Source organism: Chinchilla lanigera, unplaced genomic scaffold (genome assembly GCF_000276665.1).
Source record: "Chinchilla lanigera isolate Chin_1 unplaced genomic scaffold, ChiLan1.0 scaffold00074, whole genome shotgun sequence".
NCBI lineage: Eukaryota > Metazoa > Chordata > Mammalia > Rodentia > Chinchillidae > Chinchilla > Chinchilla lanigera.
The window spans coordinates 11,595,460-11,614,201 of NW_004955475.1; the positions used below are offsets into that span (position 1 = coordinate 11,595,460).

Below are 18,742 nucleotides of genomic sequence, written 5' to 3' on the forward strand. Positions count from 1 at the left end.
ACAGCTGGGCAGTGTCAGTATGGTATGACACTGGTTGGTAACCACAGAAAATTGGAGAACTGCTTCGTGTGGAAAACCTCCACACATTTGGTGTTAGAAGCAGTTGCAGTAAAAATAGCTGTGTGCTATAGTGGCTTTTCACTAGGTAATACAAGGTTAAAAATCTTTTTCATGCCTTGTTGTATCACCATGGGCAGGTCAGTCTCATTGAGCCTTAGAAGTTTCCTAAAATGAAAAATGAAAATGCTAGTTCTATCTTAAAAAGGATTATGGCAAGGATTAAATGAGAAGCCCACATAAAGTACTCAATGCACAGTACATATCTGATAAGCAATTCCCCGTTTCTGGCCACAGAAACACAGAGTGCTACGCTGCACTTTCATGTTCCAAAGTGCGGATGAAATGCTTTTCCTGTTTACAACCCAAAGACAGGATGTAATAGTGTGTGTCAAAACAGACAAGCAGACAGCTAGTTTGGAGAAGAGGGGCACATGTTTAATGGTGAGAGAATGAATTAATGGTCAGCAAAGTGACCTAGGGCAGGCAACCAGTGAGGACGAAAGCCAGCACAGGTACCTTCTGTGTTAAGGTGAAAGCATAAGCCGTAACGGGGATGTTTTAGATTTGGAATGTACAGTGTACAAGCTCTGGCCTAAACTAACAGGTTTCCATATGCATTTTCCAGTATCATCTCCGTAAAAGAAAGTAAATGGAAAAGAAAACACTGGAGCAAAGTAACTTTAATGTTCTTATCTGAGTTGTGGTATATACAAAGGTAATCCCTTTCAGAGTAAAACAGCCAGAATAATTTTACAACAAACTTCAGGCGGGGCATGATGGTGTATGCATGTAATCCCGGCATTCTGAGAGGACAGGGCAAGAAGATCACAAGTTCAAGCCCTGGACAACACAGCATCTTAGCAAGACCCTTTTTCAACAGAAAAAATGAGTTTAAGCCCTAGTACCACAAAAAACAAAACAAAAAACCCCACAGTATGCCTAAAAAAAAAATACCCAGAAATATTCAAGTGAAGAAATATTGACCTGATGCCCAGAAAACCATGTATTGGTGGAGGGGGAATAGGAGCTAGAAGGCAGAGGCAGAACTTGCTTTATGAGAGTTTTCTTGCTTAAGCACAAATGCTTCATGCCGCCAAAGAACACAAATAAGGAAACAAAAATGGACTCGTCTTCAGTTCCACTTTAAAAATGCAATAAACAGACGGGCATGGTGCACACCCGGAATGCCAGCACTCGGGAGACTAAATCAAGAGGTTTGTGAGTTCATGGCCAGTCTGGGCTACAGCAGGACTCTATCTCAAAAATATGAATAAAATCCCCGTAAAACCACAACAAATAGATGACAACATTTTCAAGTGTTGCTAAGTTGCTTATACAAACTCAAAGTCATTAGCATGACTTCAGGATCCGAACTTTTTATGTCAAGCGCTTTAACCAGGCAGTTTAAGGCCTCCTGTATTTTTCCACACTCTTTCAGTTCTCTGCCTCGAGTTATGAGAGTCTCATAGTCATCTGCAGCCTCCACTGACTTATCCTGGGGAGAATCAAGCATGGGGCCAGCAGACAAAGGGTCAGGGGCACCAGGAGAAGTCTGCAGGTTAAAGCTTGGTGGCTTAGACGTAGTTAGCCCAACAGACTTATTTTCTGAAGACAGCCTTTCTCCAGAAGGGTCTCCTGTGTTCTCTGAAGCTCTGTCACTGCTGTCTTCTGCTCCTTCCTCCAGATCATCTTCAGTGCCCTCTGCCTTGCTGCTGCTGTCAAGTCTTTCCTCCATATCCTCCACATGGTCTAAAACCACATTAATCAGAGACCTTCTAGAAGCTAGAGATCTCCTCGGGTTTATAGACTTATTTACACTATCAGGTATTTTAGGTGAAAAGAATCTTCCAGGTAAAATGTCATCTTTGGGAGTAGAAGCATCAAACTGTTTCTCTGATGAGAACTGAAAGAGAGACGTATGGAATGGACTTGTGCTTGAGGTATCTTTAATAGAATCATCCTCATCTTCATCATCTGAAACAATCCTCCTAGCTTTGCTTCTGCTTTTAACACCAACTACCACTTCTTCTGGGTCTTTGTCTTTCTTAGAAGAATCCAAACTGAGACATGCTTTGCTGTGCACAGACTCTGCCCTAGAACTAGCCGCAGAGCCACACAAGTTATTTTCTTTCTCAACACACTCCAAAGACTGAGTGGAGAGATTTTGTGTATTGCCTTCAGAGTCTTCCAGGCAAAGATTGAAGTCACACGCATACTGAAGTGAAGATGCTAACGGTTCCCCGGCTGACTTGGCTTCATTTGTTTGGGCGTCCTGCAGGACACTATGGGATGCCGGCGATTCATCAGATACTTCAATAACAGATACATTTAATTTTATGGCTTGACTTTCATTTGTTATGGGATTGGTGGGCCATGGATCGCAGTGATATAAGTCCTCATCATCCTGTAGATCTAGACTTGGTGCGCGATCATCTCTGACTGATTGGCTAGCTAAATAATCAAAACTTCCCAGGGGATTCTCCTGCTGTGCCTCTTGCTCAGACTCTTCTTGTAATGACTCCTGCAGAGCTTTGTTTTCAGTTGCAAAGCTTTTTGCAGTTTCCTGTAATGAGGCAGTCCAAATTTCTTCCATACTCCCAAACTCCCTGGGTAAAGTAGCTACGGAGTCGGTATGAAATGCATTTTCACAGGAGCGTGTACCATCTTGCAGCATGGTCGTATGCGTATGTACACTGGAGAGGTCTTGATCATCGATATTTACATTTGCCATTTGAAAACTGAGAGCTTCTTCCTGGGTAGGATGAGTAGTTATAAGAGATGAAGGCCAACGTTGTGGTTTCTTCAATTCAGGGCATTTCTTTTTTGTTTGAGAAGAAAACAGAGGCGCTAACGGCCAGGCCCCCTCATTTCCAGTTCTTTGTTTTTCCACTGTATTTTGAGACTCAAATTCAACAAGGAATTGAGCTTTCTGAACTCTCTGTTGAATATACTGAGATTCTTCTATGACATCAAGCTCTTCTTTAATGGACAGATCATGTGTATATATCAAGTCATGGTCTGAGATTCCAGCTATTCCCAGAGAGTGTAGGTAGGTAATGTGTTCATCGAGGGTCTTATCAGATCTCCTCTGAGCAGCATGCAGAGACTGGAGCTGCAACTGAGTTGCAGAGTTCTGGAGATCCTCAATCGTAAAGAGCTCCCTTAACTCTTGTTTATTGAAATAGCGGAATGGGTTCTTCTTATCACCAGTAGTTTGTCTAATTAATGAGCCCTTGAAAACCTGTCTTCTATATATTTTTTCTTCTACAGTCCCACAAGTGATTAGCCTATAAACCACAACATTTTGTTTTTGTCCAATTCGGTAAACTCTATCTACAGCTTGAGCATCAGTTGCGGGGTTCCAGCTAGGGTCAAAAATAACCACTCTAGTTGCTGCAGTTAATGTTAAGCCAACACCACCTACTTGAGTGGTAAGCAGAAAAACAGAGTAATCTTTATTTTGCTGGAATAAATTAATTCTTTTTTCTCGTTCCAAAAGATGAGTAACTGTGCCATCAATTCGCAATATCTTAAAATGCTTATTCCTTAAGAGTTGTTCAATGATGTTTAGAATTTGTCTTGATTGAGAAAATACCAGAGTTTGATGCCCTTCATCTCGCAGTCTCTTCAGCAGGGCCATTAAGAATATCATCTTTCCAGATTCTTCCGTCAATGTATCATCAGTTACATGAGAAATGTCATCCATATCTGAGGAATCGTCCTCATTTCCATCCTGAGCAGAGATTTTAGCAGTCTTTAGATGCAGCAAATGACAAGCCCGTGTGGACAGCAGCCTAGGGTGATCACACAGCTTCTTTAAGACTCCTAGCTCAGCCAAAGGTGAGCGTGTCTCCAGTAACAACTCCTTGATGTGATCTAAAGATACAAATTTCCTGTATATTTCTTCTTGTAAAGGTACAAGACGTATCCAAATGATTAAATCATTTTTCCTAGAAAGAGAGGGCATTTCGCAGATGGCATCACCACCTGAATTCTCTTCAGTGGGTCTGACTTCTGGGATGTTTGACTTTCTCTTCTGTACTACTTCTTTAGTCCTCCTAAGAAAATAGGGTTTTATGATTTCCATTAAGTTTTCAGACATTTTAAGTCCCAAGGCTTTTTCCCCTGGAGTGGCATCCTTCTCTCTTGCTCTAACAATAGGATTTTCATACTCCGTTTTAAAAGTTTTTAATGTCCCTAGCAGGGACCCGTGGCAAGCAAAATCAAATAGGGACCATAGTTCTTGTAAATTATTCTGGATTGGGGTTCCTGTAAGGAGGAGGCGATTGCTTGCAGGAACAGCACGGGCACATATTGCCGACTTAGTAGATGAGCTCTTTATTTTATGTGCTTCATCAAGGATGACATAGTCCCACACAAATGCTTGGCCACTACAGCTGGCAAGCTGCTGCCAATTGTTGATTAACATTTGGTATGTAGTGATAACAACACCATTCCTTTGCTGAACCCGGTTGAGGCTTCTCGTACGTTCATCCTTGCTAGGGCCATGAAAGGTTTTGACTCTCATTCCTGGAGTCCACTTGGCAAATTCCTTTACCCACATGCTGATGAGATTCGTTGGCATGATTAACAGCACATGATTCACAAGTGAAGCATCAAACATACCAGAAAGGAAAGCAATGATCTGAACAGTCTTCCCCAGTCCCATGTCATCTGCCAAGATACCTCCTTTCCTTCCATCCCTGTACAAACTGTAGAGGAAAGCCACGCCTTCCTTCTGGTGCTCAAATAGTTGGTTGTACAGTTCTCGATAAAGCAGCAGGCCAGAGTTGCACACATCTATAAATTCATCATCATCTTCATGTTCTTCCAATTCCTCCAAAGCTTCCTGTAGTTTTTGGATTCTGCTCATCAGCTTTTCATTGGGAAAAATGTCCTTTGCCAAATTGAAAAGCTTAAGCGCTTCCTCCAGATCTCCATTCTTAGTTGCTTCTTTGGCTTCTTTCACGTATCTACAAAAAAGGTTAAAAAAATTATACACACAACATCAAAAGGAAATAGACTGAACATTTAGGCTAAGAAAGCTTTAGAGTCCATTAACGTAAATTGTAGCTGGCTTTTAACATCCAAAGAAAGCCATCACATGTAAAGATTTCTCCAAACTTAATAGAAAAACCATACAATCCAGTTAGGACATAGGCAAAAGACATGCACAGAAATTTCACTCAAGAGGAAATATACATGAGAAGATCACTAACATCACTTAGCCATTAAGGAAGTGTCAGTTAAAACCACACCAAGCTGGGCATGGTGATGCACACCTGTAATCCCAGCATATGGGAGGCTGAGGAAGGAGGATCATTGTGAGTTCAAGGCCAACATGGGCTACATAGTGAGTTCGAGGCCAGCCTGGGCTACATAGTGAGACCTTGTCTCTAAAACCACAATGAGCATTTAGGGTGTAGTTCAGTGGTAAAGCACTTACCTAGCATGTGTAAGACCCTTGGTTCAATCCTCAGGACTGGAAAAAAAAGGGGGTGTAGGGAGAGAAAAAAAGGAGGAGGAGGAGGAGGAGGAAAAGTAGTAGCAGCAGCAGCAAAAGAAGCTTCAATCACTTAAGACCAGCAAATAGGTACAGTGGCACAGGCCGGTAATGCCAGCAATGTAAGAGGCTGAGGAGAAGGATCTTGAGTTTAAGGCCAATCTAGGCTACATAGTGATTTCAAGGATAGTCTAAGACTAGATAGCAAGCCCCTGTCACAAAAACAAAACAAAACACAACAGAAAGAATTGACGCTTGCTTGGTGTAGAGGGTAACAACCCTGCACATCTGGGTCAGAAGTAATCAAGGTTGTGAGCATAGAGGAGAAACTGAGATCAAGTTATTGTATCTTCAGAAATTCTGCTAACTGCAAATACAGGCATACTGGAATTGGACAATTAAGTAAATGGATGGCAGGAGTCAGGTTTCTTATTAAAGGAGTCAGGTTTTTCGTTTTGTTTTTTCAGTAGTGAGAATTGAACTGAGGGCCTTTATGCTGAGCTATATCCTTAGGCTGTTTCTTCTTCTTTTTTTAAGGACAAAAGTATCAAAGTCTATGTGGCTAAACTGTCCAGGGTAGGCCTGAACTTTCCATCTTCCTGCTTTAACCACCCGAGTGCTGGGATTATAGGTATGCACCACCAAGGCTGGCTAGAATAGGGGTTTACAAATAGGCAAGGTGATTTTAATCCACAAAGTAACAGATCAGAGTTGGAGACATTAGTACAAACCCTGTTTAGCTCAACATAGATACAGATGATTATACAAAGATGTATTTATAGACACATAGATGCATGAGTTAGTATGGACACCTATTTCCTTGCAGTCACCCGGGAGGGTCTAAATGCAATGACACCCCAGTAGCAATAAGCAACTTCAGCACCTAGATCTTGGCTTTTAATATCATTCTCCAATAAAAGGATGCAGGGCTCCTTGGGAAAATGGCTGATTCTAGGACAGTGGCAGAAAATACACTGTGTAACATAAGCCTACAGTATCATAGTGCAAGGAAAGCAAATACTAAAAATAATTAAATTTAGAATGATGATAGTATGGTGAAAGGCACACGGGAGCAAATTAAATGATCTACTGCTCAAAATCTAGAACTATTTCAGCAACAAATAGTACTAAATAATTCAAAAGTATAAAAATACTCATGAGCCCATAATGATATAAATGAGTACATACATAAATATGAGAAAAGAGACAAATCTCTTGCATAGAAAAATGCCAAAAATAATTTATGGAAATACTCTGCCCTCACAAAGGTGGAACATATATTGCCAGGTGTGGTGGTGTACACCTATGATTCCAGCACTTAGGAAGCTGAGGCAGGAGAATCGCTGGGAATCCAAGGCCAGCATGGGCTACACTGCGAGCCCTGTGTCTCAGAAAATAAACAGTGGAGCACATAAGTCCTATTCTGTAAATGTGGGCTGCACACAGTGACATCCTAACAAAAAGCACAGTGTGGGAAGGTTCAGATGGGAGGAAAAGTAACTTTACAGTCAAGAAACTTGGCAAACAGTACCTCAGCCAGGTGATCCAGGTCAACATTAACAGAAGTTAACTCCCAATGAAGCATGTGGCCTTGTGTTATGACTTGTGTCTAGATGTCCCCCCAAACCCTCATGTGGTCACAGGTGGGGCTTTTTCAGAAGTGGCTGGGTCTAGAGTGAGTGATGCTAGAACTGACTCATGGTACAATGCTGGGATCAAGGGCACTAGGATTAAGGGTGTGAGTGCTACCTGCCCTAAGTAGGCGGGATAAAATATAGGATAGAAAAAGCTGTGGTCATCCCTTGTTGCTCTGCTACCTTCTGCCCACCATGAACTGTTTCTTCTCTATGATACCACCTTGCCTTGGAGCCAGCTGCTTATGGACTGAAACCTCTACAAATTGTGAACGAAATAAACTTTTACCCCTTTAACTCTGGGTGTCAGGTATTTTGTCTAAGCAATGAGACAAGTACTTCTCAAAATCAAAACCCCAGTCTAATCATGAGAAAGCCATCAGTCAATCCCAGTTGAGGGATATTCTACAAAATATGTGACCAGCGCTCCTCAAAATAGTCAAGGTTTTCGAAAACAAGGAAAAGTCAAAGAAACTATCAGGCAAAAGCAGGTTAGATCCCAGCACTCAGGAGGCTGAGGCAGGAGGATCGCTGTGAGTTCGAGACCAGCCTGGGCTACAAAGTAAGCTCAAGGCCAGCCTGAACTGCACAGCAAGACCCTGTCTCAAAAAAGACCAAAAAAAAAAAAAAAAAAACCCAAAAGCAGGTTAGATGAAGAACTGCAATGTGGTATGCTAGACGGGATGCCGTAATAGAAAAGGGCTGTTAGATAAAAACTAAAGAAATCTGAATAGTATGGCTTTAATTTAATGGTAATATATCAGTACTGGTTCATTAATTGTAGTTTCACATACCATGCTAATGTGAGATGCTAACCATAGGGGAAACTGAGAACTCTGTAATGTTTTTGAAGTTTTTTATAAATCTAAAAATATCCCAAAATAGGGGCCGAGGACTCAGCTCAATGGCACAGCACCTTCCTGGCAAGTGTGAGGTCCTGAATTCGATCCCTGGTACCCACCCCCAAAAATCTCAAAATAAAACACATCCATAGATCTGCCTGGTTATATATCTAGCTGTGATCTTCTTGAGAAGAGGGACAGGGATCAGGTCTTCCAGCAGACACCTGGTAAAAAGCAACTGAATGAGCAGATGACCAGAACAAAAACAAGGTCCTGCTGGCTCCAAAACTCTGCCTTCTGCTGGAGGGCAGCTGCCCTCCCTCCCTGCCCTACTTTGGCAGCCTTTAGAATGAAGTCACATTCTCTCTTGCTGCCTGTGGTGACCGCTGGACTCCTCTGCCTAAGTGCCAGACCTGGAACCCCAGCCGTTACTCTCTCACTCCCTCTCAGCCTGGTTCCACCACCCAGAGTGCTTCATCTACAAAACTTCTTCCTTGGTCTATGCCCTAGAGGCTCAAAGGAGAAAGTATGCCATTTTTTACTGTTAGACTGTGGCATTTCCATGTTCCTGAACTGGCACCTGGCCCTCACTACTCAGCATCCTGAGCTCCTGTGAAGCATGGGGTTCTAACTCTAGCCAGACCTCTTCCTTGAAGGTGAAAGTATTGTCCCTAAACCCTAGCTCTGGGTCAGAGTCTCTACTCATCATATACCAACCTTTTAAATGGCAACCTTCTGCCTAGACTTCTTACCACCAGCCTGATTCCTTGGGCAGGGTTCTATCTACCCTCTAGAACTCACTTGTCAATCTTCTGCCAGAAGCACAAATTGGAATTTGCAGTATCCCTTGGACACCAGTGTTTTCTGGCTGATTCAAACCCCTGCAATCAGCTAAGCTGCCTTCCCAGCGTTTGGATCACCCTAGTTAGCAGGTCTAAGACATGTCCGCATCTCAGCTCTCCCACTCCATTCGTTCTCCTGGGTGTACCTACACAGGACTGTAGGTATTCTTTCTCTATAATGGAAATGGAGAGGGGATAAAATCTGGTTTTTATGATACTACTACAGACAATGGGCTATTTGCTTTTTGTAATACAGTTTGACTTAACCACCTCCCCTCTAATCACTTCCATCTTCCAGATCCTGGAAGGAAAACTCTATGGCTTTTTTATTATCAATGTAATCATATATTCACCTATAACACATAGGATCCCTAAAATGATCTGGAGAACTTACTGGGCTCAAATTTTTTTTTCCAAAATTGCTCCCCAGCTTTCCTGGATGCGGCTGGGCCTGCTTGGGAGGTAAGAGACTAAGGGAGGAGAAACTCCTCCAAGGGAAAGTGCCACACCTCTCAAACAGAGGAAAGAAACAGCGATAGGCTGTGGGGTAGGGGAAGATGTCAGTTTTTAAGTTCTAGGGCAAAAATCTTTATATTTTAATGACTGTACTGCCAATTGCATGCCTAGAGCATGGTCTCTCCTTTAAGGACTGTTTTAGCACATCCTTGCCACCCCGAACCACCAATGGTACATGGATGGCTGTCCCATCAGACGGCTTGCACCACTGGTTGTACACACAGATCTAATCACTTGAGGCAGGAGGATCGCTGAGAGTTCGAGGCCAGCCTGTGTTACATAGTAAGTCCAAGGTCAGCCTGAACTGCATAGTGAGACCCTGTCTCAAAAAAAGTATTAAAAAAAATTACAATAATCAACAAATTTATTTCATTAAATTAAACTTATTTATATTCACAAAAATAATTCTCTAAATTTTAACATGGAAACTTTACACCCCATTGCTGTTGTGTACATAATTAATATGCATTTACAACTGCTGTAACACAAATCAACTACATTACACTTTTTTTACACCGTTTTAGTGTTTTCCTTAAGGAACTGTGACATAGTATGATAATGTTATGGAAAACAGGACGGCAGGAATCTTCAGGTGGCGCAAGGAACCCACCGGGCACTTAAAGAGGTGGAGAAAGCCAGATCCTTTATCGGCCAGCCAGGCTCAGAGGAGCTCATACTCCAAACTCTGAGCGCCAGGGACAGAGTTACAAAAAGTTTTACAGATTTTACGGCAGGAAAAGGGTGACCTAAACAAAAACAGTTACTTAAAGGTGACAGGTTTACAACTGTGGCCATCTGGTCAGCCTCAGTCCAGCGAGGAAGTCAAACCAGGAGCAAGGGAGGAGAAGGCGCAGAAGTCTCCCACGGGAAGGGAGAGGAGAGTGAGATAACAGAGCTATGAGACCGCTTCACCATTACATCAAAGTGTAGCCCTTACAAGAGGAGGGAGGGAGGAATGTGCTCAGCCAAGGGCTGCTGTGATCCACGAGGCAGAGGACCCTGGAACTCAGTCCCAGTGACATCTAGTCTGCTAAATTAATGCCTTTCTTTGCATTATTGTAACCAAAGATCCCCTGAGAAGCAGTACAAGCCGCCTGATAGGACAGTCATGCATGTAACACCAGTGGTTCAAGCCAGTGGCAATGATTGACTTCAAATCCAAGCCGCCTTGGAAGGGAAGGGAACACAATGATCAAACTGGGGCTACAAGTCCTGTCCCCTGCAAGGCAAGCTTTCCTTAACCTTTACTGCTTGGGTGCTAATACCAACAAAAGGCCTGTGACACAAGATGCCCAGCGCAAGTGACCATTTAAAATAATCTCTGTCCTCAGGTGGGAGTACAGCTCACTAGCGGAAAGCTTGCCTAACACGCACCAGGTATGAGTTCAATCCCCAGCCACCACACACACACACGTGCACAAACATGAAAGCACTAGCTCTCTGTCGCTCTCTCTGCTCCAGAGCTCTTTCTGTTGCTCAGATATAAACATCTTCCTCAACCACAGCCACTCAGCCTCTCAACAATCCCATCCTACCCACCACCCCTTGGAGCTGGCTCCAGAAACCTTTCCTTTCCAGAGGAACTTCCAGCCTCAAATGACAAGCTTTTGCTTTTCCATCTGTAGAAGCCAGTAAGCCCTACGAATGTATACCTAAGCCCCAGAGAGCTAATTCTGGCTACACACATAATACTTGCAAATCAGGACGTGAAAGACTAATGCTGGATTTTCCCTGATGAAGGGCTCATTAGAGCATTCCCTATGAGCTGGGTGTGGTGGTGGATACCTGTAAACCCAGCACTTGGGAGGCTGAGGCAGGAGAACTGCCATGAGCTCAAGGCCAGCCTAAACTATATAGTGAGAACCTTTCTCAAACCAAACAAAACAATAAACAAAATACCCACATGCCCTGTGATGTTATTCCAGAATGTGAGGGGGTGGAAACTTTAGTTGCAAAGACCCTGACCCAATAAAACTGTGTCACGCAACGCAATCGGAATTGCTCTGTTTTCTATCCTGGCCACCAGACACTGGGCCTCTATGGGGCTGCAGGCGCCTGATCCTGCTAATCTCAGTACATGTGGGTGGGGTTATCTCTGTCCTCCCCACAGAACTCAGTTCCCCTATCCTGATCCAGCTCCCCGATAGTTTCCTGACATATCTATGTCCAGCCCCCCTGTAAAGGTACATTTGGGTACATAAGACACAACTGATATATCTTTTGATTCTCAGTAAAAATAAAAATCAAGCCACGCCTGGCAGCACAACTCTGTAATCCCAGCTATGTGGGAGGCAGAGGCAGGAGGACACAAGTTCAAGGCCAGAGTGGGCAACTTAGTGAAACCCTGTCTCAAAATAAAACACAGTTGTTTTATTTTGGTTGTAGTGGTGCATGTCTGTAACCTCAACACTCAGGAAATTGAAGCAAGAGGATTGCCACAAATTTGAGGCCAGCCCAAACTACATAGTAAGACCCTATCTAAAAACAAATAAAAGAAAAAGAAAGAAAAAAATTGGCCTGGAGATATGTAGCTCACTGGTAGAACGCTTGGTGTCTGGTATGCGTGAAGCCCTGGATTCAAATCACCTGTATCAAAAGACCAACATAGGGGCTGGGGATTTAGCTCAGTGGCACAGCGCCTGCCTGGCAAGCGTGATGTCATGAGTTCGATTCCCGGTACCGGGGGTGGGGGGGGAGACCAACATACCAAGTGAGAAAATCAAATGTGGCTGATGAAAAACAGCCTGTAGGTCATATTAGATGTTAGTGACAGACATCTGTAACCCTACTATTTGGAAGGCTTGAGGTGAGATTGCAAGTTTGAGTCCAGCCTGGACAACTTAGCAGAACTTTATCTCTAAATAAAAAAATCTAAAAGGGCCAGGAATATAGCTCAGTAGTAAAGTACCTCTTGAGTTCAATCCTCAGTGTCCAGCATCCTCCCCTCTAAATGCAGGTGACCTGAATGCCAGTATTGCAAATAGGTTCACTTAAAACCTGGGTCATGGCAGAACTAGGCTGGGGGATTGCTTCCTTTTGATCTTGTTTCCAAGGGTGGTCATTTTAATCAAGGCAGGAAATATTTTACCATAATAACTTATAAGTACATACTTCACATTATTAAACAGTGACTCCTGGATAAGTTAGAGGACAACATGTTTCACGTTTCAAACAGCAGGTATTATTTTTTTTTTTAAATAAAAGGAAAACATTAACAGACAGACAACCTTTTACAAAATAGCAAAAGAACAGTACAGACAATATAGAGTTACAAACAAAGTGGGAGGAAATTAACAATGCTTGTTGTATTACATATTGATATCTTCAAAGTGGTTTCTCATGAAAACAGATAGAGACACGCAATATTGATCAACCAAGGACTCATTGACAGTTTCTTTCAGCAAAGAAATAGAAGACAGTAGAACAACTATGATAACTATCCTGCATATACATACATACAAAATTTCTCCTTCTTCCCCTTCTCTTTTCCCACATCCCAGTTGCCCTTTACCCTTGAGCGTTTTCTTATCATTTCACAATGTCTATCATACCTCCTCGTTTAAATTAACTCAGGGTTTACACTAGTAAAACAACAGCAGGTATTATTGATTATTTAATAACTAGCGTTCCCTAGCTGGGCATGGTGGCACATGCCTGTAATCCTAGCACTCTGGGAGGCTGAAGCAGGAGTATCACAAATTCAAGCCCAGCCTGAACAATTCAGTGACTTAGTGACACCCTGTCAGAAAGAAAGAAAGACAGACAGAAAGAAAGAAAATAGACAGACAGAAAGAGAAAAGAACCTTCCCCTATCTGAGATAAACATTTTTTAAAAATACTGCTTTATGCCTAGCATGGTGGCACACATCTGTAATCCCAACACTCAGGAGGCTGAGGCAGGAAGATTATTGCTAATTCAAGGCAAGCTAGAGCTATACTGTGGGTTCAAGGCCAGCCTGGAATACACAGCAAGGCCCTGCCTCAAACAAAAAACAAAAAACCAGGGGCTGGGGATATAGCTCAGTGGCATAAGTGCTTGCCTGGTAAGCCTGAGGTTATAAGTTCGATTCCCGGTACCAAAAAAAAAAAAAAAAAAAGAGATAGGGGCTGGAGATCTAGCTCAGTGGCACAGTGCCTGCCTGACAAGTGCAAGGTCCTGAGTTCGATTCCTGGAACCAACCAAATTTAAAAAACCCCAATAGATAGATAAATAAATGCTTCATTCCTAACAGCCAAAAACTAGAAAAAATAATCAAGAGTCTATGGTGGGGCTGAGGATGTGGCTCAGTGGTAGAGTGCCTGCATACCATACATGAGGCCCTGGGTTCAATCCTCTGTGTTGTGCCCCAAAAAAACAAAACAAAAAAACTGTGGCGTATTCATACAAAACATACAGAGGACTACTGCTCAATAATAAAAAAGAACAAATCACATAGATGAACATATGCATGGAATTTATATAGATATGAATCTTAAAACATGCTGAGCAAAACAAGATAGGCATAAAAGAACAGAAATAATGTAATTTCATAAGCATGAAGTTCTGCAACAGGCATAATGAATTTATGGTGGAAAATATCAGAACAGCGGGTGCCTATGGAAGGGAAAAGTAGGAGTTGCCTAGACAGGGGCACGAGATATTTTCTGGGGTGGTAACAGCATTCTATACTTTGTTAGGGGTTTGAATTACTCAGGTATAGGTATTTGTCAAAGCTCCTCCAATGTATATGTAAGATTTGTGTTTCTTCTATGTAAACTGTACTTCAAAAGAAAAAAAAAAACCCTTAAACACAGATACTATATTCCTTGTTTAACAACTGTTCAAACTTATGACCCAGGTGTGTGGTTTGGATTTATGATGTATTTTTTTTTACAGTTCTGAACATCTTGTTTATAGAACCTCAATGACTTTGTGTACAGTACACCTTGTTCATATAGTACTGTAATTTTTGTTGATTGTCCTGTACAGTATTGTGCTATAACAGTATTCTGTTACGCATGCAAGTTATGCAAGTTTTATGCAAATAAAAGCAAAGTCACCAAATTGGAATTCCCTTTGACCATTTGTTCTGAATACTGTAATGTACATACTATATACAGTTTCTCATTTAACGACTAATTCACTTAACAACCCAGTATCAGGATCATAACTGATCATTAAATGAGGAGTGTCTATATTGAAATCTAGTTAATAATTTATATGCTGAACTATTCACAGAAAAGTACCCTGATGTCTGATTTACTTTGAAATGTATGCCCCCAAATCTGGTGAACTGACATATATGTTAAGAATAGATATACTATGTGTAAGGCTAGGTGTGGGCACACGTGTCCGTAATCCCAGCACCTGGGAGGCTGAAGCAAGCAGATCAGTAATTTGAGGGAAGCCTGGGCTGCACAGCAAGACCCTGTCTTAAACACCAAAAACAAAGCAACGAAAAGAACGGATATATGCAGACTGAGTGCATATCTCACTGCTGCGGAGCGCTTGCCTCGCATGTGAGGCCTTGGATTCGATTCCAGCACCAGAAAAAATAGTTATGTGATAAAGCTAGTATAGTAAAATGCTAGTAACTACATCTAAATGGTAGGTCCAAGAAACAAACAAACAAAAAGACGATAAAAGGTTGCTTTGCCTATACCTATAGACCGCTGCCTCTCGGTGTGAAGATACATAAAACTGGGCTTCTTATACACCTCCCTAAGGTGACCGTTCTCATCAAGGGCACTACCAATACCCATCTTGGCAAATCCACCGGCACGCTTTGGTCCTTTCTTGACCTTTCAGTCCTCTTTAAAACCACAGGCCACCACCTCCCTCCTGAAGTTTTCTCTTCCCCTTGGGCTCAGCAGCACAAACCACTTCCCACATTAGTTCCTGCCTCCAACCATTCCTTCCCAGTCTGCATCGTGAATTTCTCTCTCTCTCTGCATGTTCCTATATAAATGTTGGTACTGCCAAGGTTGTCAATTCCGTTCTGATTCTATGCATTTACTCTATGTAGTTATCCACAGCACGGCATAGTACTGGGTTGAAGAGGGCTCCCTAAAATTACATGTGGACTGGAACCTGTGAATGTGCCCTTGTTTGAAAATAGGGGCTTTGCAGATGTAATTAAGATTAAGATCATACAGGGGAAGGGGTTGTTCAACATAACTGGTATAAGAGATGAACTGGGAAACCAGCATAGTAGTAAATACCTTGTAATTCCAGCACTTGGGAGGCTGAGGCAGGAGAAGCACAGTTCAAGGCCAGCCTGTCATATACAGCACGACCCGTACCACAAAAAATAAAAAGCAGGGTTGGGGATACAGCTCAGCGGCACAGTGCCTGCCTGGCAAGCACAAGGTCCTGAGTTCAATTCCCGGTACCAAAAATAAACAAATAAATAAAAATAAAAAGCTAGGCGTGGTGGCGCACACCTGTAATCTCACCACTCAGGAGGCTGAGGTAGCTAGCACTCAGGAGGCTGAGGCAGGAGGATCGTTGCATGTTCGAGACCAGCCTGGGCTACAAAGTGAGCTCAAGGCCAGCTGGAACTGCATAGAGACCTTGTCTCAAAAAAAAGCAAAATAAATAAACAAACAAATAAATAAATAAATAAAAATAAAAAGTAAATAATGGGGACACACAGAGAGGAGAATGTCATATAAAGATGGATGTAGAGCTGGACATGGTGGTGCATGCCTATAATCCCAGCACTTGGGAGGCTGAGGCAGAAGGACTACCACGAGTTCAAGGCCAGCTAGGCAATCAATCAATCAATCCAAGAAAGATGGAAGCAGAAAATGAAATGATGCACTACATCCCATAAAGCTCCAAGGATTGTTGATATTCCTTCCAAAACTAAGACAGAGGCATGGAACATTCTCTCCATAGCCTCCAATAAGAAACTAACCCTGCTGCCATCTTAATTTTGGACTTTGACCTCCATAACTGTGAGAATAAATTCCTGAGATTTTTAAAATTGTGGTAAAATATATGGAACACAGAATTTGGCATCTTTAAACATTTCTAAGTATACAATGGCTTTACATTGATAATGTGCAACCATTACCACTTTCTCTTTACCCAAACAAAACTCTGCACCCATCAAGTAACAGCTCTCCGCTTCCCCTCTCCGCAGTCCTTGGTGGACTGACTTTTCGCCTCTAGGAACTTGCCTATTCTAGATCTTTCATACAGGTGGAATGATCACCTGTCCCTTTATGCCTGGCAGCGGTTAACCAGATCACTGTGGGCTGCAAGATTAAAGGATGGCAGGTACTAAAGGTCTCTGCCTACTCTGAAAGAGCTTACTATTGTTTCTGGAGAATCTGTCAGTTCAGACAGACCTTATCCTAAAGGGCCAGTCAGGATATTAACTACCAAATGTTCCCTTAAATAATAAAAGCTTTTTTCTTACTGAGAAGCACTGGCTAGTGCACTCCATCAGGCTGCCAAAGCACATCTGCCATGCCAGAAAGAGAGATAATTATGGTTTTGACATAATTACTAATTAGCTGTTTTTTCCAGAGTAATTAGCCAGCGGGATCAGCTCCTTTCTGAAGGCATGCTGTTAGAGTGGAGGAAGGTGCGGTCTTCCTGTTTATTCTGGCAGAAAGGTATGTATGTCCAGTTCGACCAAAAACCGCACGAAATTTTTCAGGTCTAAATCACAATCTAGAACCCTGTCTGCTTTTATTCACTTTGAAACAGGCTTTGCTCTTCTTGCCCACTTGTATTTTCTCTGTGACAGTATATAAAGGATCTGAAAAGGTAGTTAAGAACCTTAGGGGGCCGGGGATAATAGCTCAGCGGCACAGCACCTGCCTGGCAAGCTTAAGGTCCTGAGTTCAATTCCCGGTGCAAAAAAAAAAACAAAAACTTTGGATTTCTTTTATACCATATAGTTCTTGTTTATGAAATCCAAAGCCAATGACCCAGGTAATAAATACTGCAGTTAGCCTTACACTGTTCCAACTGATCACTCTTGTTTTTTCTTTCTCTATTTGCTTGCTTGCTTTGTTTTTTGAGACAGTCTCACTAGGTATTCCAGCCTGGACTTCAAGTGGCTGTAATCCTCCTGCCTCAGCCTCCTGAATGCCGGGACGGTGCTACCACACCTGGCTCAAATGACAGCTCTTACAGATAAAACAGAGCATATAGGTAAGACAGTGTTAAACCCCAAACAAAACTCTGGGCAGGCTCCAATCCTAAGAGCCTCAGGCCCACTATCAGACAATATTCATGTCTTACACATTTTTCCACATGTATTACAATTCAAAGCAAAATTTTTAAAGGATGTTACTGCCTACCCTAGTGGTTCAGGATAAGATCCATCACCAGAAAAGTGTGGATGTAGCCGAGCATGGTGGCTGTTATGGTTTGTGTCAGCATGTCCCCCCAAATCCTCATGCAGTCATGGGGCTGGCTTCTAGATTTCTGATTGATTTAGGATCCAATGCTGGGATTATGGGTGTGAGCGCTACACCCACCCTGGGGCAGGCAGTTTGCATACAATCTAAGGGAAGGAAAGAGGCTTGCTCTTCCCTCGCTGCTCCTCCATTTTGCGCTTGTTGCTTTTGCTGTCTTCCACCGCCATGAACTTTTGCCCTCTGTCATGTGCCACCCTGCCTCGGAACCAGCCAAGTATGGACTGAAACCTCCACAAACTGTGAGCTAAAATAAACCTTTCCTGCCTTAATTTTGGGCATCAGGTATTTTGTCTCGGCAATGACAGAAAAGTAACCAAGACAGTGCATGTCTATAATCCCAACCCTTGGGAGGCTGAGGCAGGAGGACTGCAGGGAGTTTGAGGCCAGCCTGGGCTACATAAGTGCACAAGCAAGTGAGTCCAAGGCCAATCTGAACTATATAATGGCACCTTGTCTCAAAAAACAAAGCCAAAAAACCTTACTTAAAATGATGTAAACAAAAAGAAGAAAAAAAGATGTGAACATTCTCAGCAGAAACATGGGATTTAAAGCCAACAATTAGAATAAGATTGTTAAAGGAAAGAATATTTAGAAAAAAGACATGGCATTCCAGTATTAAGAACATTTATGTGAGGCACGGTAGCACACATCTGTAATCCCAACTACTCAGGAATCTGAAGCAGGAGGACCCCAAGTTGGAAGCCATCCTGGGCAATTTAAGGTGACCCTGTCTCAAAAACAGAGGGCGAAGGGTGGGATTACAGTTCAGTACTTAACCACCTACCTAGCATGTGCAAGGCCCTTGGTTCAATCTCCAACACCCCCAAAAAATTTATGTAAAGCAGGGTGTGGTGGCGCACGCCTGTAATTGCAGCACTCAGGAGGCTGAGGCAGGAGGATCACTGCGAGTTCGAGACCAGCCTGGGC

At 42.6% G+C, this 18,742-nt stretch overlaps 1 protein-coding gene across 1 annotated transcript in view; it reads right to left on the bottom strand.

Moving 5' to 3' along the window:
- Positions 1-945: 945 nt before the first annotated feature.
- The window catches only part of Ercc6l (excision repair cross-complementation group 6-like), a 32,782-nt gene continuing 14,985 nt past the window's right edge, over positions 946-18,742 (bottom strand). Inside the window, exon 2 of the mRNA XM_005401684.2 lies at positions 946-5,033. Within this exon, the coding sequence (XP_005401741.1) occupies positions 1,373-5,033 (3,661 nt within the window). The 3' untranslated portion in view covers positions 946-1,372. The remainder of the gene's footprint in view (positions 5,034-18,742) is intronic.